This window comes from Lichenostomus cassidix, chromosome 1Ab (genome assembly GCF_008360975.1).
Source record: "Lichenostomus cassidix isolate B80296 chromosome 1Ab, HeHo_3.0, whole genome shotgun sequence".
NCBI lineage: Eukaryota > Metazoa > Chordata > Aves > Passeriformes > Meliphagidae > Lichenostomus > Lichenostomus cassidix.
The window spans coordinates 7,263,065-7,288,795 of record NC_139481.1 but is presented as its reverse complement, the minus strand read 5'-3'; the positions used below and the strand labels follow the sequence as shown (position 1 = coordinate 7,288,795).

General features: G+C 36.8%; 1 protein-coding gene across 2 annotated transcripts in view; it reads right to left on the bottom strand.

Moving 5' to 3' along the window:
* WASHC4 (WASH complex subunit 4) overlaps window positions 1-25,731 on the bottom strand; it is a 35,967-nt gene that overhangs the window by 7,601 nt on the left and 2,635 nt on the right. For both annotated transcript variants that reach the window (XM_085049661.1, XM_085049662.1), the window contains exons 2-26: window positions 24,184-24,323; window positions 23,013-23,066; window positions 22,837-22,902; window positions 22,625-22,670; window positions 20,150-20,217; window positions 17,616-17,698; window positions 16,600-16,642; window positions 15,963-16,066; window positions 15,205-15,325; window positions 13,600-13,723; window positions 13,376-13,503; window positions 12,614-12,774; window positions 11,438-11,564; window positions 10,004-10,129; window positions 9,231-9,338; window positions 8,120-8,266; window positions 7,939-8,018; window positions 6,955-7,060; window positions 6,113-6,229; window positions 4,935-5,103; window positions 4,643-4,797; window positions 3,032-3,106; window positions 2,163-2,267; window positions 1,177-1,311; window positions 324-432 (exon numbers count right to left, since the gene is read on the bottom strand). In XM_085049661.1, the coding sequence (XP_084905787.1) occupies window positions 324-432; window positions 1,177-1,311; window positions 2,163-2,267; window positions 3,032-3,106; window positions 4,643-4,797; window positions 4,935-5,103; window positions 6,113-6,229; window positions 6,955-7,060; window positions 7,939-8,018; window positions 8,120-8,266; window positions 9,231-9,338; window positions 10,004-10,129; window positions 11,438-11,564; window positions 12,614-12,774; window positions 13,376-13,503; window positions 13,600-13,723; window positions 15,205-15,325; window positions 15,963-16,066; window positions 16,600-16,642; window positions 17,616-17,698; window positions 20,150-20,217; window positions 22,625-22,670; window positions 22,837-22,902; window positions 23,013-23,066; window positions 24,184-24,323 (2,697 nt within the window). The remainder of the gene's footprint in view (window positions 1-323; window positions 433-1,176; window positions 1,312-2,162; window positions 2,268-3,031; window positions 3,107-4,642; window positions 4,798-4,934; window positions 5,104-6,112; window positions 6,230-6,954; window positions 7,061-7,938; window positions 8,019-8,119; window positions 8,267-9,230; window positions 9,339-10,003; window positions 10,130-11,437; window positions 11,565-12,613; window positions 12,775-13,375; window positions 13,504-13,599; window positions 13,724-15,204; window positions 15,326-15,962; window positions 16,067-16,599; window positions 16,643-17,615; window positions 17,699-20,149; window positions 20,218-22,624; window positions 22,671-22,836; window positions 22,903-23,012; window positions 23,067-24,183; window positions 24,324-25,731) is intronic.

Below are 25,731 nucleotides of genomic sequence, written 5' to 3'. Positions count from 1 at the left end.
TTCAGCTGGATATAAAGCCATTTTTTGAAATACATGAACTTAACAGTAATAGGTTTTTACCAGGAAATACACTCAACGTGGGTAAAAGTCAGTTCCATAACAAAGAATTGAAAAGGGAACAGCAATCTATGCAAGCTGTAACTATACTTTAGACTGAGACATGCAAAGGCCATTTCTGTGTAATTAGATGAATGCATTTGTTCAGCATGGGCTACAAGTGAACTACTTTCCATCTGACTGGAATTAAATCCAGCTCAGTTACTAAGAAATGAAGACCTCTTCCATTTAATAACATTTATAACATATTAGATAACATTTCATACCAATTTGACTTATGAGTTGCCTGAACTGGTCAAGGTAGCTCTGGCCATCTGGGGTTATTCCAAGCTTTCTGATGCCACGGTTGAATTTATCTGCTCTTTCAAAGGGATACTAGAAAAAAAAATTTAAAATCATTTGTAAGAATAATTAACTACCTCTAGGAAAATTATTTTTTCATCACATCAATACAATTCTATTTGTAACGTAATTTTACCCCTCATTTGCAGCTTCATTTTTTAATAAATCATACACCTGCTTGGCTGTATTAATTCACGAAAGTCATTTTACTAAGTCACCTCTGCAAGGTGAAGTGAAATAGCAATTTTACTGTGAACAAGAAAGAATTCCTAAAACAAATAAGCACTTGACATGCAAAGAAGCTAGCAGTCCATTTTACTTAATACATTGTCTCTCCTATTTTTGAGAAAAATTTGCTAGCACAGAAAATCAGACCTTCATTCCCAAATCCTGACATACTGGAATGGGTGCTACATGCTCACTTCATTTTGGATTCAATTCAAATAAGCTTATTATTCAAAACTGAGAACTGTTAACCATGATTTAGAGCAGAAGAGTTTAGAGCCTCAATTAGGCTACAACTCCATCCAATCATCCCTTTCAAGTCACTGAGAGAATGTGAAGCCAACTCTATATTTACAGAGCAGACAGAATGAAACAAAGCTCACCTAAACACAGACATTGGTAACATTTTGCCAGGACAAAAGTTGTCCCTTTGTCTGGGGATATATATTTAAATAGTATTTATTTAGAGTGTTATGGTTTGGTGCACCTTCAGTCACATGAAAGTAGCACTTCTTTTAGCAAATTTCTCTTGAGCCTTCAAAAACTGCTAACCTTGTGATCATTTTGATCCTTAACTTCCCTGAAGAATCTGATGTCTTTGATAAGTCTGGATTTGATATGTTCATCATACATGAACTGGCTAAAAATGTAAAACTTTTTCCTCAAAAATTGGTAAGTGAAGTTTACCTAGAAGACAAAAAGAAAAAAAAAAAAAAAAAAGGTCAAATCAAGAAAGTCAGCAAAGTACCAAACACATCTAACCCTCTTTTCACCAGAGGCCTGAGTAACTTCCAATGCAAGTTCTCAACTTACTTCAATTTCACTGTTTTAAAAGAATAATGAAAAATGAAAAACTATTACCCTGAAAGGTAGAAAATGAAAAACCATTCTCCTCCTACTCTCTTCCAGGAAAGGCAGAGGGAGCAAGGGACAAGTTCAATATTTCAGTCAACCACATGCCCCACACAGCCATCAGTCTGTGTGGAATATTCTGTAACTGTCCTTTTGGAACAATACAAACATCAGGTTGAAACAGGCAGACATGATCAACTTCCTCAGTCTATAGAATCTGCATAACCTCCTGACACAACTTTTTCACTTCCTCAATTTTTTCTAAAACATTTTCTCCTAAGGCAGAAGCACATTCCTACCCTACATATCTCAGTACTTCTTGTGCCTACAAAAATAACTTTACTCACAATGAGAAGTGAATAAATCTACATCACCAAAAAATAATGTGAGTGGCAGCATTTTTTGAGAAAGTTCCCAATCTCAGAATAAAAGTGAAAGAAATCATTAAAACTTGATTTTTCTAATAATTTCCACTTTGCAAATAATGAGAGAGTGTTCAATATTTCAGCAAGTTCCTTTGGGCAAGTTCACCCAAGAACTGATTTGTTTTATTAATTCACACAGAACATTATTACTGCATTATTAAAACTGCATAACCAAACATACTGTTGAGAGATGCTTGAGTTGGGAGGTTTTTGTGCACAATCAAAAAGAAATAATGCAACAAGAGTGCAAAAGATACTCACTGTTGTGTTCATGATTCCTGTTCCGTGAGTTCGAATGGAATTAGCGATGTGTCGAATATTGATGGTGTTCAAGTGTTTGTTATTACTTGTTCTTTCAATGAAGATCTGGGGGAAGGGAGGGAAAAATAAAGTTAATTACCCAAAACTGGTTATGGGATAAATTATTGGTCTAAATAGCCTATATCCTATTTCTGAGAGCAGCTGGTAAGTGGTGATTAGGGAAAGAACCAAGAAAATATAGGATGGATACAATGAACTTTATCTGCTAAATTCTTCCAATTTCTACACAGCTGTGATTCAACAATTCTGAGGCAGATGTTGCACACAAGACTCCCATATTTATTGAGATTATATCCTACAGTAAGCAGGCTAAACTCTTTTGCCACCTGTTTGTACTTTTGACCCCACATATACCACAGCAATTCCACTACTGAGTTACTTGCTATGAGAAAAAGTATTTCCTTTGGGACCTTTATTCTCACACTGTGAGAAATCCCAGAGCTTTGTTCCCTCTCCATGCTCTCCACGTCACTCACTGCTTCATTTCTCCAATAATGCATTTTCAGATACACATTTTTCAAGCTCAAAAATCACATACATAGTATGTCCTTATAGAGCAGCCAATTATCCCTGCTGCCTTCTAGCTTCACTGGAAAACTGACATGGAGTGATGCTAGTAGGACACCATATCCAAAATATCCTACACAGCATTCTCCAAGACCAAGCCACAGCATCCCCAAAGATCTTTTTCTAGAGCAGCAATACTATTTTATAGCCTGCCATAAATGTATGAGCTTCTCTTACACCTGCATTTCATAATCCTTTCAAATTGGAGCTAAATGCCTGGAAAAGGATGGGATGTACCTTACCTGATTATTCAGATTGTAGAGGTAGCGGGATACAAAAACATGAATATTTCTCATGATTTCCAGAACATCCAGACCCTGAAACAAAATTATTTATTGCGAATTACTGTGAGAAAACTTCTCAAGAACTACTGACACATCTAACCACTAAGGTGCAGAAATGCTATTTCTGCAGTTATGTGAAGGTATTTTAGAAAGCAGTGTTTTTCTTAGCAAAATGAAGAACCTCTCAACAATTGTTGTTCATTGTCTATAAGATAATGCTTAGAGGAAAAAAAAAAAAGCAGCTCAGCCCACGTTTTAACATTTACACTTCTGCCTGTTTTTTCCATCTTCCTCTGCAAGTAAGGAATCCTCCAGCCTATTCCATAAGGCAGAATTAAAAATTAAAAACAATTAAAAATTGAGATTTGTCTGTTTTCAGATTCTAAAAAATGGAATCTTACCTTAGAGATTTCTACAGACATATAGATGTCTACAGAGAAATAAGCAACTCGCTACTTTTTAATAATGTTTAGCCCAACTTGCCTAGAAGACTGAGGTTTGCTATTTGCAATATAAATCTTACAACTGTTTACACTTTTTTCCCCTGAAGAGTCCCTTAATTATCATTGTGCATTGAGATTATGTTACTTAATTTGTATATCTTATTTCCAGTTGTGTTGAGGATTTTGTCAGGATTTTGAGGCTGGGAGGTTATGAAGTGTGAGGTGTCTTTGTCCTGAAGTAAAGCTCATACCAGAATAAATGTTATGAAACCAATGTTGTGAAATTGTTTAATTCCTGGTAACAATGTGCTGACCAAATATGGCCAATAGAAAACCAAAGCTGGAAACAGAAACCAATCTACAGCACTTCTGTGCCAAAAAAACCATCTGGAGTTCTTAGTTCTGTGCTCTCTTTCAACTTAGGAAGACACAGCCATGGTGAACATTAGGAAAAAAAGGCTGTATTTGCAAGAGCTTTCACCAAGGCATTAACCCAAAAGAGGCAATGATGCAAACTGCCAAAAATATTCAAAACATTAAAACTCTTGAAGCAAAGTCTTCAGAAATACGCATTCTGTATACCCTGAAACAGTGAACACCTTCACATTAACTTGATGATACTACAACTTTATTCTGAATGTCACCAAGTTTAGCAGTTTTTAGGAGGCTCTACATCACTCTCCTATAATCCAGAGATGTCCCCAAAGTCCTCCATGTCCAGCCTGTGAAATAATTTCTCTAAGATCACTAAGCAGTTTCTCTTAGATCACTAAGCAGAACCTGCTGAAAAGCAGCAATAAAGCAGGGAAACAGACTCAAAGGTCATTCCAGACTTGTAGCAGTTGTTTGGATCTATTGCTTGCTAAATTGCTGACTGAATTTTCAGGAAAACATTCTCTGACTTTGCATACTCTATTCATTATGTTAAAAAAATGAACAATACAAGTCCAACATGATGTTAACTGATACCAGTGTGATCTCCAAAGGAAGATAAGATCCTGCCTCACAAATTACCAGAAATTAAACTGTTTTCCAAACAGTTCTCTGCTCTTGGGTGATTTAATTTTAATGAGTCCTGTGACAGTGGAATGGAAGGAACTCTACTCCCATCCTGTGGGCACTGTACCTGCTCCAGGGTCTGGCTGGGAAGGTGTGCCTCAGTCATGCTCAAACCATAGCGCTGCGTTGCCAAGTTTCTCATCTCACTGTAGGTGGCCCAGTCGTGAAGAGCTACAGTTGTTAAGTTGTAGAAGGTCTTGTCCAAGTAATGAGTTACATAAGCTGTAAACACACAGAAGGATGAGCTAAAATAATTCCACCTATTTAGTTAGGAAAGTGTGGGAAGAAGGGAAAAGATATACAAAGCCAAAGTATAACAGATGAAAATAACAGAATCAAGCCAAGGTGTAACTCCTCACCTTTTATGTCAATGAATCGATTGAAAAAACGGATTGGGTTCAGGAAGAAGAAGTGAGCCAAGTCCTTCATGCCAACTCTGAAGGGGTTTCTGTCATCCAGCTTCAGGTGGGTGTGAACTGACAAGCGCAGGTCCTTCTCTATCTCTTTACATAATTTGTCCAGCAAGTGCTATTCAAGAAAGTTTAAAAAAAACAAACAAAAAAAAAAAACCATCAAACCCCCAAACAAACACACGAAAACAAACAAACAAGTCCTGTTCAGTGTCCATTTACAATGCCCTGTCAGCAGAATCAACATTTCTCTCCACAGAAATGGGTAAGACTGATTAAACTGGTGAAGACAGCTCTGCTTTGGTAGGGCTATACAAGTCAAAGGGAATAAATACTTGGGATCCAGAAAGACACTGATTTCCTGTGTTCCTGTTCTAGTACACAATAGCAAGAAAAAGCTACACAGCTCAGAAACAGTAAAGGTTTAACTCCTTAATGCCATTTTTTACATGACTAGAACTTCCATATCAGAGTTTAACACAGCTTACATCCAAGCATTCTCGCTTCTCATGTTAAGGTTAACTAGGCTTAGGGCTATCTATCTAAACAGGAAGGACTAATTCAGTGAGGAAGAGTCTTGCAGTGAGAAATCTGGGCTGATTTTCTGAACAGTATGCAATGTTTGAACTAGTCAAATAAAAAGAGTAGTTCAAAGGTTAAAAACTAGGACTCAGGAAATCCAAATTTGCATTTTCTTTGTCAAACCTCCCAATTCTAGGTAATAATTCAGTCAAGAAGCCATCTGTATTTGCAGACCCTTCACTACTAAAAGCCATGTATGCATATTAAGAGCAATAGCATTTATTTTAGGCATTCATCCAAACAGCAGCTAATCTGACAAAAAGCACTCCTGTCTGCACAGTCAAACATGTAACTCAGGTTTTGTTGCCTTACAGAAGTTAAGAGTATTTTCATCTTCCTAGCCAACACAGACCATTAAAAATGAGTCTTAAATAACCAAAATCGTCAGCCAAACCAAACAATTTCTTATCTAAAAAAATACTTCACACCAAAGTTCTCTGTGCTGTTTCTACAGCTCATATCAGATCTCCTACAATAGATGCTAACCTGAGACGAAGATATTTCAAGCACAGTGGTGTGTTTAATTCCCAACCACAACAAATTACCTCAGTGAGCACTTCCATGATTTCTTTGTCATAGCATTCCAGAAGCACCTCGTGAGACTCCAAGTGTCTTGCATGCATCATAGCAGGTACACAGTCCCGCAGTGCACTGAACATATACTTATTACAAAAAAATTATGATTAACAGATATGTCACCAGCGCCTCAAATAGTGTTCAAAGTTAACAAAAATCAGTATCACTAGTCTTCTCATGTTTATTAAAAATGGATTTCATAAACCCTATTGAAGTGTCCTGTCCTTATTTATTTGTATTATTTGCTACTGATCTTTTGACTGGGAGATCCCAATTATTAGCTATTTCATCAGAAATTATTTGCACTTTATTCATTTCAGTACTGTACATCCCTGGAACAGATTTTTATCAGGATTATCATGCCAAAGCATGATTCACATCTGCAGCAAGTACCCAGGATTTCAATCAGGGGAGAAGAGATGAGGGGTGGAAAAAGCTACAGGACAGCTATCCAACACAGAATCACTGAACAGTGATACCTGCTTTAGAAATTTGTAACCACAATGAGGAAAAAAGGCTTTTAATGGTCAAGTCTAGGAGGTGTTAATTTCAAATTAGAATGAAGAGAGGAACAAAGAGACAAACACACACAGAGTTAACAGTAGCAACCCGAGATTTTTTAAAGAAATCTAACAGATTTAGAACAAAGACTGCTTTTATATCCTCCAGATTGAGGAAAATAAATGTCAAACTCAGTAGTAGCCAGGGGTTTACTTTCTGAGCTTTTCCTTTAAGAGCTTCAGTCTAAGGCTTATCCTCTCTTCATCTGAATCTGTCACAACAATTAGTAAGCTGTAACATTATTACTTACATGCAGTCTAGCAGAATCTACTGCATTTTCATACACATCATCTAAATAGATGGGGAACACAGCTCGGTGCCAGTATAAGAAACAACAGTCGCATTGTGCTCGAACTCTGGAATAAAAGATTAATTGTTAGACACAGATTTGGAAACCATTCTTCTAACACAGTCTGTTTAAACTAAAGACAAGTGCATTTCAAGCCTAAGTTTTACACCATTACTTTAATGCTCCAGATGCACTGACCTTCAGAAGAAATTACTTCTTTTTTTTCCACTAGCCTATTTAAAAATAAAAGGTACCTGCTTTAGGAAAAAAGGTTTACTCAGTCTGTGAAAGACTTAAAGTTACATTACAGCAAAATCTGAAGTAACTATTTTCATATTAAATGCAATTAGTAGCTTAGAGATCAAACATATATTCTAAGTTTCTCCTGTGAGTCAAAGGATAAAGAGGCCTCTCCTGATAGAACTTGTCTACATTTATCCCAGGATTTTATCTCATGAGTCAACCACTAAAGGTGTTTGTCTCTCTCCATAAAACCTGCACAGAACCCAAACAGTCACCTGGTTTCCAACATGATGTGAACTGGAGTTGTGCACTGAAGCTACAGCAGCAGTAAAACATGGTGTCACATGTGAACTAACAGCCCAATCTCCCAGTCAGACTGGTATTAACTCATAAATTTTGTATGTGGGCTAAGGGGAACACTTTAGCTTATCACAAAACCAAGTTATCCAAGAAAGCCACAGAATTTCTAAGCAATCAGAGAAATTAATTACCTAATGGGCAACAGTCAGGTGAAATATGATTTGCCCAAAGGCAAGCGAGCTTCAGTCTTAAGTCTGGAATTCTTTCTGTCCATCCCTGGTCTACAAAACATGCAAAAATCACCACCAGCATGCCCAGAGCAGATTTTGCCATTCACACAGTGAAGATCCAGCTCCCCCGGACACACTGTGCTGCCTTCTGTATTCTGCTACCACTGCTTACCTCTCTGTAAGTTCACTGATCAAGTCCAGTTTTTTCAGAACTAACTGAAGAGGAATGAGTTCTTCATCTTTAAATGTTTTCTAAAAACATGAAGGAAAATAAACACAAGATCAGAAGATGCTATTTTTTCACAAGACACTACACCAAACAAATGGAAGGCTGGAACAACCATGGCACTCACCATCTGTGTTCCCACACTCAGTGCAAGGGAAACAATCAGTCTCCTCTGTTTTGTGCTTGGCCCATTCAGGGTGTTCTCAGCCAATACCAAAGCTGACAGGACGTCCAGGCGTTGCTCACTGTACTTTTTATCAGAAATTACTCTTTTCTTGATCATAAAAAGACACAAATTCAGAGAGAAGTTACCTAAGCCTGAAGGCAATAGCTTATTATTTCTTCCCCAAGTTTGTGGACTTATCATAAATCGAGCATTTCTGCAAACAAATTATGTTTTGTGAACAGAACTAACTGAATCCACATTCACTTACTCTCAATTCAGTGGTATTACCTATTTATACACTTGGAATATGTGCAGCCAACATGAACACAGGCTAGGTTTTTCTTAGTAACTCTGAAGCTTGGAACTTCTTCAGTTCATGCTACTCCTGCTACATATATACATCTACAATTTTATTTCTCTAAGTACAACTTTTTTTTTGCCTACCCTAGAAAATACAGAGGTGCCAGACACATAAATTGAGATTACAGCCAAATAAAAAAGGAAATTTAATAGCTGCACCAGTAACAATAGCACACATGCTTTATAATTCTGCTACTGAATGTGATGAAAGAATAAAACTAATCAGTAATAAATCTGAAGAGGTATACTAAAGTCTCTTTTTCCCATTTGCTCTGAATTCTAAAATTCAAGACTTGATATGCAAAACAAGCCATTTTATCCCACAGTGAAACAGAGGATTTATGCCCACAGCAGGCTCCTGTAAGCCATCATGTCCTGCTATTTTGCAAGAAGACAAAGATTTAAATAACAGCCTGTTTGCTTAACCTGCAACAGATTGCTTTATGGATGTGAATCAGGAAAGAGGTGAGCAAAGGTCAGTTTGCAAAAATCACTAGAAATAAAATCTAAAAGGAACACAAGAGGAAGATGACAAGAGATGCAGCAGTTTAGAGGAAGAGGGGAACAGCTCTTGGTCAAAAAAATAGGTAACTATGCTGTACAGCTTTTTAGGAAAAAGCTCTACAGATATTGAAAAAATACAAAAAATTAAAATTAACATTTGTTAAAATACTTAGATAGGAAGAGGAATTATTAGAACTGGATTACATACCTTGGCTACAGAAATAGAGTGAAGAGCCTGATACTGCAGATGCTGAGTGATGTGTGTCACAGAGTCAGCCACAACCATGCTCCTCCGGTAAAACATATGTTCTATTGCCTGAAGGCAATCCCAAGACACAACAGGTCATGTAGTTACCAAAATTTCTGCCTTTGGACTCTGGCTTTATGCTGTGTGGCTCATCCAAACTGCAAATACAGACTCTTTCCACTTTGTAATGTACTGTTACAAAGCAGTTACGATTAACCCTTAGAAACCAAAAAAATCAAGCTATTCAGGAACATTAAAAGCTTCAGGACTGATCTAAGTTTCATTGTTTTGCTTTGGTTTTTGGGTTTTTTTTTTTTCACTTTTGCTCAACACTGCTTTCTGAAGTTATCCTGAAATAGAGTTTCTTCCTCTTGGAAAAAATACCAGGAGAAATGTGAAGTCACATCTGGGGAAGAATAATCCCCACACAGCAGTATATACCAGGAATCACCCAGCTGGAAAGCAGCTTGGAACAAAACACATACTTGGAGGGAGGGTGCAGGAAGGACCCTCTAAGGAAGCCAGTTAGATGTTACAAAAAAGAAAAATAAACCCACAAAAACACACCAACCCAGTCTAGCCTTCCAAATCTATTCTCTAACCAAACCACTCTCAAACAAGAAGCCATGCATGCAAAAACATTTCCCATCTCAGTTTTTTTTTAATATGGGGTGTTTGGTCAAAGTTCTCTGTAATTCCTACATGAAATGAACAATCTTCATCCAGTGACCTACCTTCAGAAGCTCCACAAGTCTGCACAGGGCTTTTACTGAGGTTTTGGTCATAGGTTTTTGCATTGACATGTAAAGATTCATTGTAGTTTTAATGATGGTGCTAAGACTGTATGCATAAAGAAAACCCTAAAAATAAAATGAATACGAGGGGAAGAAAAATTCAAAATTAATATTTCCACATGTCAGTAAAACAAGTCCTCCCTTGTTTTGTTTCATACATGACACACAACTAACCTTTCTTCCCCCTGCACAACAGAGAGCCTACCAGTCCAGTAAAGTAAGCAAGCCTGGGATCCCAAAGCTGAATGAGACCCTTTTATTAGCAGACACTCTGAAACTGCCTAGGACTCATTAGATCATCAGATTAACCTCTTCTAAAGCCATTCCAATTAAGCACAGGTTAATGAGTTAAATAATCAGTGACCCAAAGGTTAATAATTTGACCTATTGTAAACCAACCATCAAACAATTCCCAACCCCCCAAAAAATATCCTATCACGAAACCAATCTAAACATTCCAGATTCTGTGGAATAAATACACTGACAGCATTTACACAGTTTTACACTTTCTAAATAGAAATGTCCATCCCTCAACAAACAACACCAATATGTGCTAAGCTTTTAAATACAATGTTGATTACATACAATATGAAAAAAACATTATTAAACTTATTTCAAAGAAAAAATGGTAACAATTAAAAAGAAGAGACTAGGAAAAGACAGCAAGTGGTGTAGGAAACTCAATTCAGGATGGAGTAAATTTTTAAGTCTGCTGCAACTAATTCAAATGTAAAAACCACAGATCCTGGTACATGTCTGTCTTTAGCTAAGGAAGATTCAGAATCATGCTTCTTTCACCTATTCTCATCAAATTTCTGTCAGGCAGATAGATACTTATAAAAACCAGCAAAAAATAAATTCAGAAATAAGGTGCATCTTACATTAAGACTACATGCTGTTAGTAGGCCAAAAGAAAAGCAGCTGTCTTGGAACGTAGTAAGATCCTTGCAAAGTACCATCACTAGGCAAAGCACAATGAAACAACACAAAACCTTTACTGGGAGTATGTATGTCCTAAATAAAACTAAATTAGACACTGGTTCAGTCCACCTTAAGTACCTCATCACTCAAAAGGAAAGAAACCCAAAATCCTCACTACAGAGAAAATTAAGCTTTCTTGATTTCCTAAGTCAAGAGAAAAATCTAAAATTCTAGACACTGAATATTTAGTCAGATTCCCTTTCCCCACAGCCTTTATCAAAAGACCTTTTACAGATTTTCTTGGAAGAGCATTGGGCATTAAAAGTTTTATAAGAATTCCCACCCTGGGAAATAACCCAGCAGTGATCACAGAACTCCTGTCATTTCTTTTTACATTCAACAACTTGCACCAAACCATCAGTTTGCTCATCAGCACATGAAAAGACTGCACACCTGGATGAAGACATTGCAGCGGTTGGAAAGATCTTCAGAGAACTTTGTCGTGCGGTGCTCCTTGGACAAGATAGATTCCATTTTTGTCATCCAAGAGCTCACAAAAACATAGTATGATTGCATATCTCTGGGGAAGGAAACACAGAATGCTGCTCACTTCAAGAAAGATTATGAGTATTTTCTTTTCTTATCTATTTCCAAAACTTAAAAACTTGTAAGGGAAATATTTTAAACCTTCAGCCTCCAAAATAACAACTCCCCATTCCCAAAAGTATCAGAACCCTACATTCATTTACATTTTAATTCTCTATAGATAAAGATTAGTCTGCCAGTCATACCTGTACAATGAGCCAAAAATCAACTGTTTTTCATGAGAACAAATGGCCCTCTTAGCAGTGCACATATTACACTTCCTTAAATTAAAAGGCTATATAAAACAATAAGAAAAAGCTTTTAAACACTAGACAGAAAAGTCCAACACTGATGCTAAAACACCTTGTTTTGTTCTGAAACATACAAACCTTAGCCCTGTTATCTTCCTATGCAGGACACTTATTCTCAAGACTAACAGCTAAAAATATTCCATCTTTAAGCTTATTTGAGAAGGAAGTGAGCTGCACACTACATGCAGAACACAAAACAACAGAGCCTTCTTTCAAATACAGATAATTTCAAACACCATTAAACAAGCAATAAAAACAGTCACAAAGAAAGAAAGGCTTGCAAAGAAAGTATCATCACCAAGCAGAGGAAAGCTCCACTATAAACCTACTAGCAACTTACCTCCATAAACACATAGAAAGCAGTGAGCCCTAATAGAAAACAAAGCAGCCCAGGTTACTAGACACTAGTTTAAAAAACAAAAGGGAATTTAAAAATATGGAAACTGAAGTAACTGAAACAAATATTTAGAACTGCCAGGAACACTGCTCTTTTGGTGTAATAATATACATTTTTCTGAGAGCATGACATGAAAAGCAGCTTAGTTTTGAGCAAAGCTTTTTTGCAGCAACACTAACACACACATTCACACTCACATTGCTGCAGGGCAGTGGAACAAGTGACTAACACCACTGAGAGACACCACACACCATGACACTACACTGGATGAATAAACCCACGTGCTCAGAAACTATTTGCCAAACGGCATCATGAGGCAGCATTTAGGAAGCATACTTGGTAAGTGACTGTGCCCTCTGCTGTAGAAAGTTCTCCCTTTGTGTTTTAACTGAATGAATACTTTTCTTGTCCAATAGTTTGGCAGCAGCTGGAATCTTCTGAATGAGAAAGTTGTCAGCAAACCAGATGATGTTAGCTGTTAATGTAATGGCTGGTACCTGGGAAGAGAAAAAAAAAAAATTAGGGGGAAATACTACCAAGTAGCAATAAACATAATTAACACAGATCAGTTTATTTCCTTGTAACTGTTTTCTACACAGTATTACATTGATGGTCAAAAAAGTTTCCCTAGATGTTTACTAAGGACACCACAGGCAAAGTTACTATCACTCTCAGGGATTCTAAACAAAATTAGAGAATTTAATAATTTCTTCATACCATCCAATATGAAAAAGCCCAAGCTGACTTTGCACTTAGAAGTATTCCAAAACAAACATTTATAGCCAAGGTTAAAATTCACAGCATTTATTCAGCACCAGAGTACTCATAACACAATTTTTTGTCTTTGGTGCCATATTAATCTTGAGAAGAAAGATTTTAATAGAAATATCAAGTTATTTTACCTTGCTGCTATGGGAATGCACAAGCTTTAGACCATATTTAAAAGAAAATGGCAGGGGGGAGTTAAAAAAAGTAGAAAATTCTTAACTCTGCTTTCAGACTTTTTTGTGTTCTTTCTTTTCCCAAGTCTGTGCTATGCTATGCAGCTAAGAAAATTATCTACTTTGTTACTGAAAGACAAAAGAATAAAGCATTCACCTTTTTACAGACATCCAACAAAGACTTGTAAAATTTCTTGTCTACGGTCCGAAAAATCTGAAAATGCAGTACAAAGAGGCCACAGATGCCCACATATTTATCTCTCTGGTCAATTTCTGAAGGCTCACCTGAAAAAATACACCTTTGTGAAGTTTACTCCCAGCCAAACAATATAAACAACTTTAGAAACAGTGAATGGCAGGAAAATCATGAGATTGAATTACCAAGTTTGGCTTCGACGCTTGCGAAAGCTGTTCGGAGAGTGTGAGCAAACTCTTCAGCAAATGTGCTGTTCTTGGACACTGACACTCCACCATTCAAAGAATCAAACTGCTGCTCTATACAGGCCTGAGTGAAAAAGGAGGGGAAATATAAATATATTAGGATAACGCCATGGGTTTTAGACCTCCAAAGAGTACTGATTTTCAAGAATACTAGAAGAGCACACTGATTTAAGCCTAACATAAAGTAAGCCCTGAATTTCTACAACACACAGATTCTTAAATATGCTTACATTTTTAAGTATAAAAGCAGAAAATATTAAAACACTCTTGCACTTGATATTCAATGGCCTGATTTTATTCATTTCCCCATTTCCCTGAAGGAGCATTTTTAAAGAAACCATTTGATGTGCTGGTGCTAAGAAACTAGATGCATATTTGTATTATCACATTATGTTACTAACTAACCTTTAACTAAACAAGATTATCACATAAGTTGCTTGTAGGATGTGGTTCATGCCCTTGCAGCATAAAATCCCACACTACTGCTGGCAGTTTAAAAAAGCTCCCAAAACCCCACAACAGTCAAAAAATAGAGACACACTTCATACTTCCCAAAGATACTAGAAAAGTCTTTAATAGAACTGCAGCTAATATTCCTAATGAATTTTTGTTAGGAAGAGGCATTTGCAGGACAGGAGGGGAAACATCCTAAATGAATACCAGTCAAATCCTAGTGATGTCTCAAACATATAATGAAGTCTTTGTACTTATACAGCATTAGGGAAACATAAGATGAAAACCGGATAAGCTGGTAGCAATGTCCTTTGAGAGAATAAGCCAAATGGTGCTTAATTATTTACCTACAATTTCCCTTTTGAAGGCTTTTACAGAACAAGTCCTTCTTCCCTATGCTGTTTAAGTTGCAACAGAACAACCTGAGCAGCTGACTCTGCTTTGACCAGGTTCAACAACATTATCCTCTGCTCATTATGCCACAACATCCTATTTCAATGTCTCTAATATACACTTTTCTAAAAAGAGATGTCTTCTTGTATGAACACATTTAGGTTTCCTGTATTGAAAATGTAATAAAATCCTTCTCACCCACCTGTGTCCCTGCATGTTTCAGGGGTATTTATCACCACAGTGGTCCCTAATGACAGCAACCTGTCTCATGTGCAAGGAATGCCATGTCACACTCACCGTATTTTAAAGATTAATGAGCAGCTAAAATAAAATTAATTAATTTGCAGCTAAAATAAAGACCTGTGCTATGTAAACCTGCTCACTATTTTGTGGACAAAAGCAGAATTCTGATAACACACAGTCCTAACACCAAGTTGTCTGTGTTTCTCTAGTTCAGCAAAACAGTCAGCATTTACTGTTACCATTCAAAGCTTGGCACAGCTCAAGCACATGAGAGGGGCAAGAAAGAATCTTACAACAGAGCCTTTTTTCTCCCAGGCACAGATGCAAAAGCCAAATTCACACATCACTGCAACTGGAACAAAAACAAAATACAAACAAACAAACCAATCATTCTGAAAAGAGTGTTGCTTTCATGTAAGCTTCCTCTATCACACCAGGGAATATTAAGTTCATTACCTGGAATATCATTCCATCAAGTAACTGGCTTTCCAGTTTTAACAGCAGTTTTTCAAATGGCTTCAGTTTATCTTCTTGAATCCCAAACTTGGAAGGGTTGTGATGGACAGATTTTAGCAGCCTGTAAGGAGTAGGTGAAAAAAACACACATACAACACATTTAAAACATGCTCACAGTTTTATCATATCCTGCACTATTTTGATAATAGATTTTGATTTCCACCTGCCCTTAGCAGCAACCACCAAAACCAAACAAACCAAAAACCCAAAACTACCCACAATAATCCAGTAGGTCTGTAAAAGCCACCTGCACTTGAGTAACTCCCATTTATTTAGATTTTCGAGGAAACAATTATTATTCCACTAATTTATTATATTTGTAGTTGTTGACTCTTCAGCTTTCCCTTGAGATACCATCTTTTCTTAAATCCATATGCCCATCCCCATGATCATTTTGGGACAGTCTTAACTCAGTTCTATACACAACCACATTTCTTACTGAATATACTTTAAACCCCCACAACTATTACATTGTTTGCCAGGATGCTTACTCTGCCCTGAAAATGTAACATTCAGTACCTAAAAAACTTACTGGTATCTTTACAAGGACACATGGGGAGTTCAGCCCTGCTCCTCACTGCAATTTCTGGAAACACTACCAAAATCCATGTTCCCACACTGACTTTGTTGGAACACAGATAGATGCACAGGCTTTTATCTTTTAGGCTGTGGGAGTATTTTTCAAATCAGAGACACACCTCTTATACATGGTCCAGTGATCTTTCAGCGTGGCATGATTGTCAATTATTTCATCCAGAGTGATCAAGACTGTGAGCAACTCCCCTAAATGCTCATACATTGCCTGTTTGTGAAGGGAAAAAAGGGAAAGAAAAGGACTGTAGTATTAGAAAATTTATTGCAGTCATATGTGGCACATAAAATTTCAATTCCTTTCAATGTATTTTCAGCCAACAAGAGATCAGCTAGAGAGTTAAAGGGGAGATTTTGTGGTTTGGCAGCTTAAAGGTTTTGCATTACTTGCAGTGACACAAGGAATATTGAAGTGGTGTCTGCACACAAACTGAATTCACTCATCTATCTTCACACTGAAAATACAGTTTTTAAAATTGTTTATATGCAGAGGCACACATTGCAATAAGGGAGCACTGCAAGCTCTTTGCTGCTAAAAAAGCTGGAATATGACAGACATGGACATACCAGGCCTTCCCACATAAAGGCCAGAAAAAGCTGATTAACAAAATAAAACTTTGAAAGCAGATTCCAAATTGAAAGTTGTACTCAAAAGTCACTTTCTTTCTGTTTTTTGTCAGGATTAATCATCAAGACCTATATATATATATTAATATAAGCAAAAGAGTTCCAAATCATTCCCACCTGAAAATGAACTCCAGATGTCTCTATAATTTTAGGTGCATTCCTGTAAATAAAATAAATATTTTAATGCCTTTTTAAACCTTAAAACAGATCACATGTATCAATTCTGTACCAAGGTGTGTCCTCCGTTTCTTGGGGTACATTTTTCTTCATTACCATAGTAACTTCGGGAAACAAAAGAACATCAAAACCTGATTAAAAGTATCTACTATGTGAAATCTGTATGCTTTGAGCAATTTTAATACTGTATTTTTAAAGATACAGCATGGGACTGGATGAAACCACTAACTGTATCCAGTGCACCTGTGTGTCAGCAATTCCCAATTCAGCTATGCTAACAGCAAATAGCCTTGATACACCCAAAGAATAAAATCACTTTGTATTTAATCAAGTCATATCCAAGCTACATCCAGCAGCACACAGGAAGTCTGCCTTGTGCTGTGGTATGAGCCAAAAATAAAAGCAACAAATAAAACACAAGAATGATGCTATCATTGTACTGGGGGGTGGGGAAGAAATCAAGAGCACTGCAGTTAGTCAAAGCTAAATCCAACAATCCCATTCAGAACTAAACTCTCCTCACAGATTTCAAAGGAGCTAAACCAAACAGCCCTTACTAAGATAAATTTCAGGTGTTAAAATCATGATTGTTCTGTGGAGAACATATGCCAAGATTAATATTTTTAAGATAGACTGTGGAAGTGATCTGATTTTTAAGCTATGTATCAAGCAACAGGAAGAGCCTCTCAAACACAGCAAGGATGGAAAATTAACAGTATTTCTCAAACATAAAGACTAAAATGACAAACAATAAAATTCTTGCATCTCATTATATACAAGCACTATTTTCTCTGAAAATAAAACCACTTCCATAACCATTTATGAAGCCCAAACTTGCACAGCAAAGCACTATATCTCTAGACAACAACATCCCAAAAATTACCATGCCTTAAATAGAACATTCATATTTTAAACATTTAACTACATAACAATACAGCATTTTAGGGAATAATTACTTGTTGCTGGTATATAGAACAGCCAACTGATGCACTACATTCACCACCACTTCATAACATCGGGTAACAAAGCAAGACAGCTCCTGAAACACAAGAAAATCAAATGCATAATGTATGTATAGAATGTCCTCAGACACAAGTTGTCATTACACCCAAAACACTGAATATGAACTACAGAATGTGCAGTCCAAGCTCTAACTATATCCCTAATCCAAGTCAGAGGACAGACCTACAGCAGGATGGAAAATATCCTACTAACGGCCCTGAAAAAGGATCTGGGATTAAACTAAGAAGCTACCAAACACAAGCTTCCAGTACAACTCTGACAATTGGTTCAATTTATCAAAGACAGCAAGTAGCCCAGGTACTTTCAGGGACAACACCCCTGGGTAGCAGAGGCTGTGCTTTTTCCCCACTAGAGTGAAGAGTCACACTCCGGATGCTGGTAATAACCAAGATCAAATTAGAAATTACCACAGAAGCCAGTATGTGCTGTAAGAGTGATAAAACACACAATACTGCCTTAGAACAAACTAAGTCAATGTCTTTGAGAGGTTTGCCTGACCAAGGCAGAACTTCAGCTCAGTTATGTAACACAAAACTGAGGAAGAAGGTGCCAGCTCTGACCAGTTTCTATCATGGATTTTACCACAGCATTCCTTGAACAACAGGATAAATGGATCTGAGTTTCCCTTAGCTGCAGTAATACCTGCTCATTAATTTACCTTATAATCCCATCAGGGAAATGTCAGAGTGTGATGAGTCTAGCCAGTCTGCACACAGACAGCCCACACTGGCTGAACAGCCAGCCTGCCAGGAGACTGGCTAACAGCTGAATTCTGTCTCCTTCTCCATCAAAAATAGATCTTATTTGGGCTTCTGCCTTCTATTAGTCACCAGTTTTCACAAAACATTACTTCTTATACTTGTACTGCTCTAGCAAATGCAGCTGAAATAAGCCAACAGATTCCAGATGAATGGATTAATAGACAGCTGAGATCATGTTTCCTGGGGAGGCAGCACCAGCTGCCATTTTAAAATTTCTGGAAAGGAGTCCAATTTAAGAGCACATGCATACTAGCAGCAACATAACACAGACAAGACTGTAATTTTAAACTAATGTTTCAGAGCATTATTTTGATCATATTTTTTTTAAATGTTTTGACCTAGCAAATTTGAGGCTACTGCATCTAGCTAATCTAGAAAGCTCAAAAGGGCCAATAAACCAATACATAGACATGAGCTCTATGAAAGCAACTTTTCCCCTTTTTGTCAGTTTCATATTTTCACACCACCCCTGGGGATATGCTTATAACATTGACCAGAACAGCATTTCCTAGTCTAGGGACCCAGACTATTGAAGGGATTTAGGAGAACACAACAGCTGAAAAAGAACAAACTTGACAGGCAAAACATTTTCCTCATAGCTTCACCCTAAATAACACATCTGCTAGCACAGCAAACCCTCCCTTTGGGGTAACATCCTGCATTTCCCTTCCTTCCAAGGTTTTTAAACAATCCCTAATCCATCACAGCATACATAGAAAGTGGGCTCACAAGCAATAGTGCTGTATTTTTGTGTGGTGTCTCAAACATTTGCTAGGAAAGAGAGAGAGAATGAAGGATAAAACCAACAAAGTTGATATGACAAAGAGCTTGGAAAATGGGGAAGAAAACCCAAGAGATCCTGACAATTCACTGAACTTCAGCACGGTAAAAGAAGTTGAGAAACAACTTCTTACAGAATTCAGCTTGTCAGGACTCAGTAAATGACTACTGCCATGCTACTATACAGCAAGAACAGGAATTTTAACTCCTGTTAAACCAGAATTTGTTTAAACATTCTGGAAGCTTCCTCTATATTCTCTGCTTCAACACAGATATTACATTATAAGCAATATGTAAAAATAGAAGCATTTTTTGGGAACAGGACAGTCACGTAGGTTATATTAAGGACAAAAAAACTCCACAACAGACTGAAACCCAAGAGCACAGGAAATCCTCAGAAGAAAAACAGATCCTGTTTTCATGCAAAGGATCCTGAACAACCAAACTGTAAAAGAAATAAGAGGTCTTGCAAAAATGTTTGAAGGAGGCACAAGCAATTTTTTCAGGTACATTTTTTAATTTTGCTTTCACCTACCAGCTAAAAAACCCCACATGTATAAAACAATTAACCCATTTCCAATGTTCAATGAACACTAAAACTTGCTAACCAAACCCATAAGAATAGCTCTCTTTAACTTTACCATCAAATGAAAGCAACCTCGATTTATCTGCTCCTACTGAAATCTTTAAAAGAAAATTCTAATTCCTTCTCTCATTAGACTTCCAGAGACAAGTATAAAAAAATCCCCAAACAATGTGTGATACATGAGCTGGTTGTGACAGGTCTGCAGGCAAAACATAGCAACGTATCAAATGTCTGCTATGCCTTTCAGCAAAATGCAAACAGGACATGGCAGACTGTTAAATCCATTTTGCAAGTAAAATTAACATTGTAATTGCTGTCAAACAATCCAAACATACTCTACCTGCAAGAAAGAAACAAATCTTCCCATCTGTATTTGGCAATCTCCCTCCACCATGCTGGAATCTGTGGCTTAAAAGAGAAACATTTGTCAGCATTTCTAAAGCCTGGGTTGTACCTGTTAAACTAACATTGAAATTTGCTCTCCAAGCCATTTATTTGTCATACAAGTAGACTGCAATATTATTAGTACATCGAGGAGCATCAAAATCTCTTAATTTCGCTTTCCTAAATTGGATTTATTTTTGGAGTTTCTTTTTCATTAAAAATTATGTTGTTTATAAATTAGATACAAAGCTGGGAAAAGTCTCCTTCACCTGAAAGAAAATAATGGATAAAACCCAAAATTCCTTAAAGGCATATGTATTATGTAACTTCATATAAATGTTTCCATATTTAAGAAATTTGCATGAAAATACTAGGTGTTTATCTTGCAAGGAACATTCAGATGTTTTTTACTGAAAGAATATACTACACGATTAACCAGAAGGAATTAATTTTCTTTTTCCTACATATCTTCCTGCACAAAAGAACAAGCTTACCACCAAAGCTTCACAGCATTATCTGTATGATACAGAACACAGAAATACAATAATTACATCACCCATGCCAAACTGTTTCAGTCATCTGGAGCAGTTTGAACCTCACCTGACAAAATACTGTCTTTTTAATGCGATAACAGATAGATGCTAGACTTGAGATTTTTCTTCTGGGCCACTCTGAGCAAAAAAAGCCTATTTACAGTTACAAGTTTACCTGCCTAAGAAATGCAGTTCTTGCTTCATAAAACATGTTCTTTTAGAGCTGCCAGAGTTTAAAGGAGTCTCCATCCTTCTCTATCATGGAGCTCTGGGACAAGACACTAAATATTGCATTTCTTCCCCTTTACACCTTTTATGTGACCTTTAATTGCTTTAATGAATGCCCCCAAAAAACCCTAACTACCTAAAGTTCCTAGACTAATCCTAGCCACTTCAAAGACAAAATGGGGAAAAAAAAATTCTTTACACAGATGGAAAAAGCCAGCATAGTATTTGTTTAAATTTCAACCATCCTTGAGCCAGTAACTTTGCCAGTTGTTTAATGTAAGCCATCTTGCTGTTATCAAAGCAAATGCTACAAGCAGAGATATGGAAATAGAGAACATGATTTCTGCATTCCTACCTAACCCTCAGAAGGCTGAGCTCCCAGTTCCTGCCATTCCCAAGTGTTCCCTGCACAACACCCATCAGGAACAAACTGCTGCTGCAAATATTCATCTGCTACAGTCTGACTTTTTCATGCTAGAGACATGGAGAATTCTGAGGGACCTCCTAGTATCATTCTGGCAGCATATGACTTTAAAATATTTAAAACCACATCTGATAAGACACACAAGTCTAAGAAAAAAAGGGGGAAAAAATACCACACCAAAAAACCTCCCACGTAACAAGCTAACAAATCCCCCACTTTTCTATGCTACTTAACCACCACAGTCATCTTATATAGAACTTAAAAGAATGATAAACAGTCCTGAGATCAAAGATTTCACATTCCCTGATATTTCTGTCACACTTTCTTGTCTCTTGAAAAGCTCTAAGAATGCCCTTTTACAATACTCCCATGAAAAGGCTTTCCCTCTCTTTGAAATTACTGAAATAAAGTTGGGTGATAGGTCTCTGAAGCAACTCATTAATATATTCACTCTTTGTGATCAAGATCTGTGCTTATTCCCACACTAGCACATTTTAAGGTGGAAGCTTAAGGCCAGTCATTCAGGAGCTACCAGTTTAACTCTAAGACAAAAATCAGCTTTTACCTAAAACAGGGTCTCATGATTTGTGAATTAAGGTGACTCACAATTACTTGTGCCCTTCCTGTGTCATGGTCTAAACATGCAGTGTGAGTTACCTGCACTGGAAGGACAGGTGACACCAACACACTCCAGCTGGTCTTGGAAAACCAATTGCATAAGCAAAGAGTGCAGGACTTTGGTCAGGTTATTTATTAATGGTTTCATTGTTTCACTACAATGAAATCACTGATTTATTGTTTTACTACAACCAATGTAAAATCTAGTCTCAAAAGGAAATAAGTTGGTTTAGGATGTGTTCACATATGAAAAACATGTTTTCAATGCCATACCTTGCAAACTAGCCGCCACAGGAGACAAGCTGTGTGTAAGAAATTTTATACAACCTCAGCAGCTCACACTCCCTACTTCCCATGTAAATATGGCTGCAACAGCATCTCCTGTTAATGTAACAATACTCACTGCAGGGATTTACAGATAAACCTTGTCATCTGCAGCTAACTCAGGACAGCCACAAGACACTAACATATATCCCTATAACCTCAGAGTTCACTTTTTGGTGTGCATCACTTAAAGACACAAAGAAAACATGTATTCATATCATCAAACTACAGTTACAGTTGCATTTAATAGAACCTGAACAACAATGCAAAACTACAAACCTTTACAGTAAAGGGAGTTACTTACCTCCTTCTCCATAAAACAAGAGGCCATTATAAAATTTAGTTTCTGCCTAACAACAAAAGCAGAAATTTGTTTTTTAATAAATATGATACATGTAATCAAGCTACAAAAATTTAGACATATATTGTTTTTTTACTGATAAAAATAAATCTATATATCAGCTTGCCAATCTGCAAACCTTTTCATATAAAGTAATAAAAGTCAGCTGAATTTACCTCATATTTTAACTTCTTGATTTCACAGCAAAGAGCAGCATACACAGTTATAACTTTGTTTAGAACCTAGACTCAAAGGGGGGAAAAAAATCACACAGATTACAAACAAGTTCACATTTAGAGGGCTCAGTTTGAGGTAAAACAACTTTTTTTTCTTTTAAGCATAAAGTGCTTACCTTGTTTTCCGTCTTTATGAGCTCCAGTAGGGAGGACTGTTCATATGGCAAAAGCTAAAATTAAAATAAAATTAAAATAAAAAACAAACAAAACAAAACAACAAAACAGAAACAACAAATGAGCAACTTTAGAAAATGCTCTCAACTGGTCAAAAATACATTTATCCAACTAGGCAAGTATTCCCTCAACTTTAATCTCAAGTAGGGTCAGTAATAAGAGAGCAACAATTACACATTACTGGCAACCTGCACTGCAGGAAACCTTCGCTCTTCACCTTTACATGGAAACACCTTTCCCTTCACTCTAGGCAGACAGGCAAATAACTAGGCATATTACACAGCATTTAAAACAATTTACTTAGAAAACTTGAAAAGCAAAAGCATGGTCATTATTGTGTATGTAGGAAAAAAACAGCTCAGGAAAACTAAAACATGAATTAATAATGCCAAATGCCAGAAACAGGAAGCAGAAAATCCATCTGTATGCAGGCACTGACATTTTGTACTTAAGTCAGCCTGAGTTTGACTAGTCCATAAACATCCAGTACTGTGGTGGCCTTATACATAATTTATTGAAATTATTCAGACGTATGATTGCTTGAGAGAGCATCTTCAGCACAGACAAGTTTCATATGGCAACAAAAGTGTTTTTAAATTATTAAAATTTTGCAAATTTTTAAAAGTCTGCAAATTCAGTGAAGAGGAGAAAAATAATGCTCCACAAAGGACAGAGAACTTATGACCAAGAGAACAGCAAATACTCTACCAAGACCATTAGGTCAAAACAAAACCTAAAAATACACACACAGTTTGCTTCAGTTTTACAACTACTAGGGAGTTCTCCTGGAAACCCAGTCCCCAGATAAAACCACCAACAGTCCCAGGGAAGAAGTTTGCTGAAACCAGCCATCCCAATACACAAAGAATTAGAAATTCATTTAGCTTCTGCTAGTATCCATAAGACTAGAAAATAATCATATGAAAACACCTTCTCTTATGACATGCACTGGTTTATTAGTTGCTTAATAATTAAAATAGTATTGGATAGCTTTCTCAAACACAAGTTAAAATTTTAAGAGCACAAATGCATCAAGCTTTTACTTCTGAGGTTTTAAAGGGAAGGACAAACTAGGAAAGTAACAGTTGCAATGTATATTAAATATATGAAGACCTTTAAAGCAATGGGATCAAGACTGAAGTCCCAAACATCTCCAATAGAGTCATCCAAAGCATCTTCAATTCTCTTCAGCTGAGATGTATATTCCTCGAGAAATTTTCCATAATTCTTCAACTGCACTTCAGCATGAATTTCTGAGAATTGATAACATTTGTACAGTTTTATGGACAATTCAATAAACTGCAATATCAAAAGATGTTATTAAAAAACATTTAACCTGTTACTATTCGGCTTTAGTCCTGTATTCCTCATTTTGCTGTGGCATTTTTTCTTTAATAAAATGCAGCTTTAATACAAAGTCCTTATTTGTTTAAAAACAATCCTATAACTTAGTGTCGGTTAAAAAGAAATTCAAATACTACTTAAAGAATATCAAACATTTAAGCAGCATGCAGAAGATTTTTTTAAAGGTACATATACTGTTAAATTAAGACCTTAACAATCATACAAGGTGCAGAGCAAAGAAACGACTGTAGAAATAGTAACACAGCAGGTGACTCTACCCATCAGCTGAACCAGGATATGTGCATTTTTGTAAGAACTCTGAGGCAATGGGGTTAATCATTTCAGCCTGAGTAGCAGTTGAATTTCCAGCAATCCTCTTTCCACATCTCCCTGCGACCTCTCAGTGAGTTATTTGAGCATTACATGGAAAGCTTATGGCTTTTAGTAATTCCCTCCCACTTTCCAATTCACCCTCCTCAAGCAGAATTTTTCTTCTGCTAGGCATTGGAATTCACAGCTGTCCTGTTAGTGTCAGGGGCAAGTTGGTTCAAAGGGACAAACAGGTTCAAAGGCTAACATTCAGCTGGTCAAACAGCAAAAGTGGTCTGAATTAGCAAAGTAAATCTAAAGGCAATTGGTCCAAAAAGAATTTTCATTCTCTCTATCCTGATTTTTTTTTCTTCCCAAGATGCTCCCCACTCCTCCCAAATTATACACAATTACTGACTTAGCTGCATAATCCAAACCATGGAGTAAATGATTACAGTTCAAGGCTTCTACACCCAGAAAGTACAATCCTTTTTTCATTTGAAGATTGAAGTGTTTTCCCCATAATTAGATAACAAATCTAACTGCTTGTGATCTTCTGCTGTTTGTTGCAAATAGGATTATCTAAAAAAAGTTAGAGAATGCAGGTCGGCTGAACAACTGAACTTTTCTTAAACAAGAATTCAACTCTTACATAGCTTTATATGTGCCCTTTTCAGCAAGTAGACTGGCCTAAAAAGTTAAAAATAATATATTCTTTTATTCTGCATGTTCAGCCTCTCACTCATCCTCACTGCAAACAACTGAGCCAAATAGCGACTGATGGCTACTTCAGTGGAAGAGCACTGATGAATCAACTATCATGGACACATTTTTTGCAGAAAAATATCTAAAACACTGCACTAGGCAGAAAGGGAGGAATGAATGAAGACAAATTGATAGGGAAAAGATGAAAAGGACTATGTACAAGAAGGTTGAGGCTGAGAAGGAAAAATGACTGCAGTGAATTCCTGAATTAATTTTAAGAGAGTACTTTGCAAGCAGCAGCAA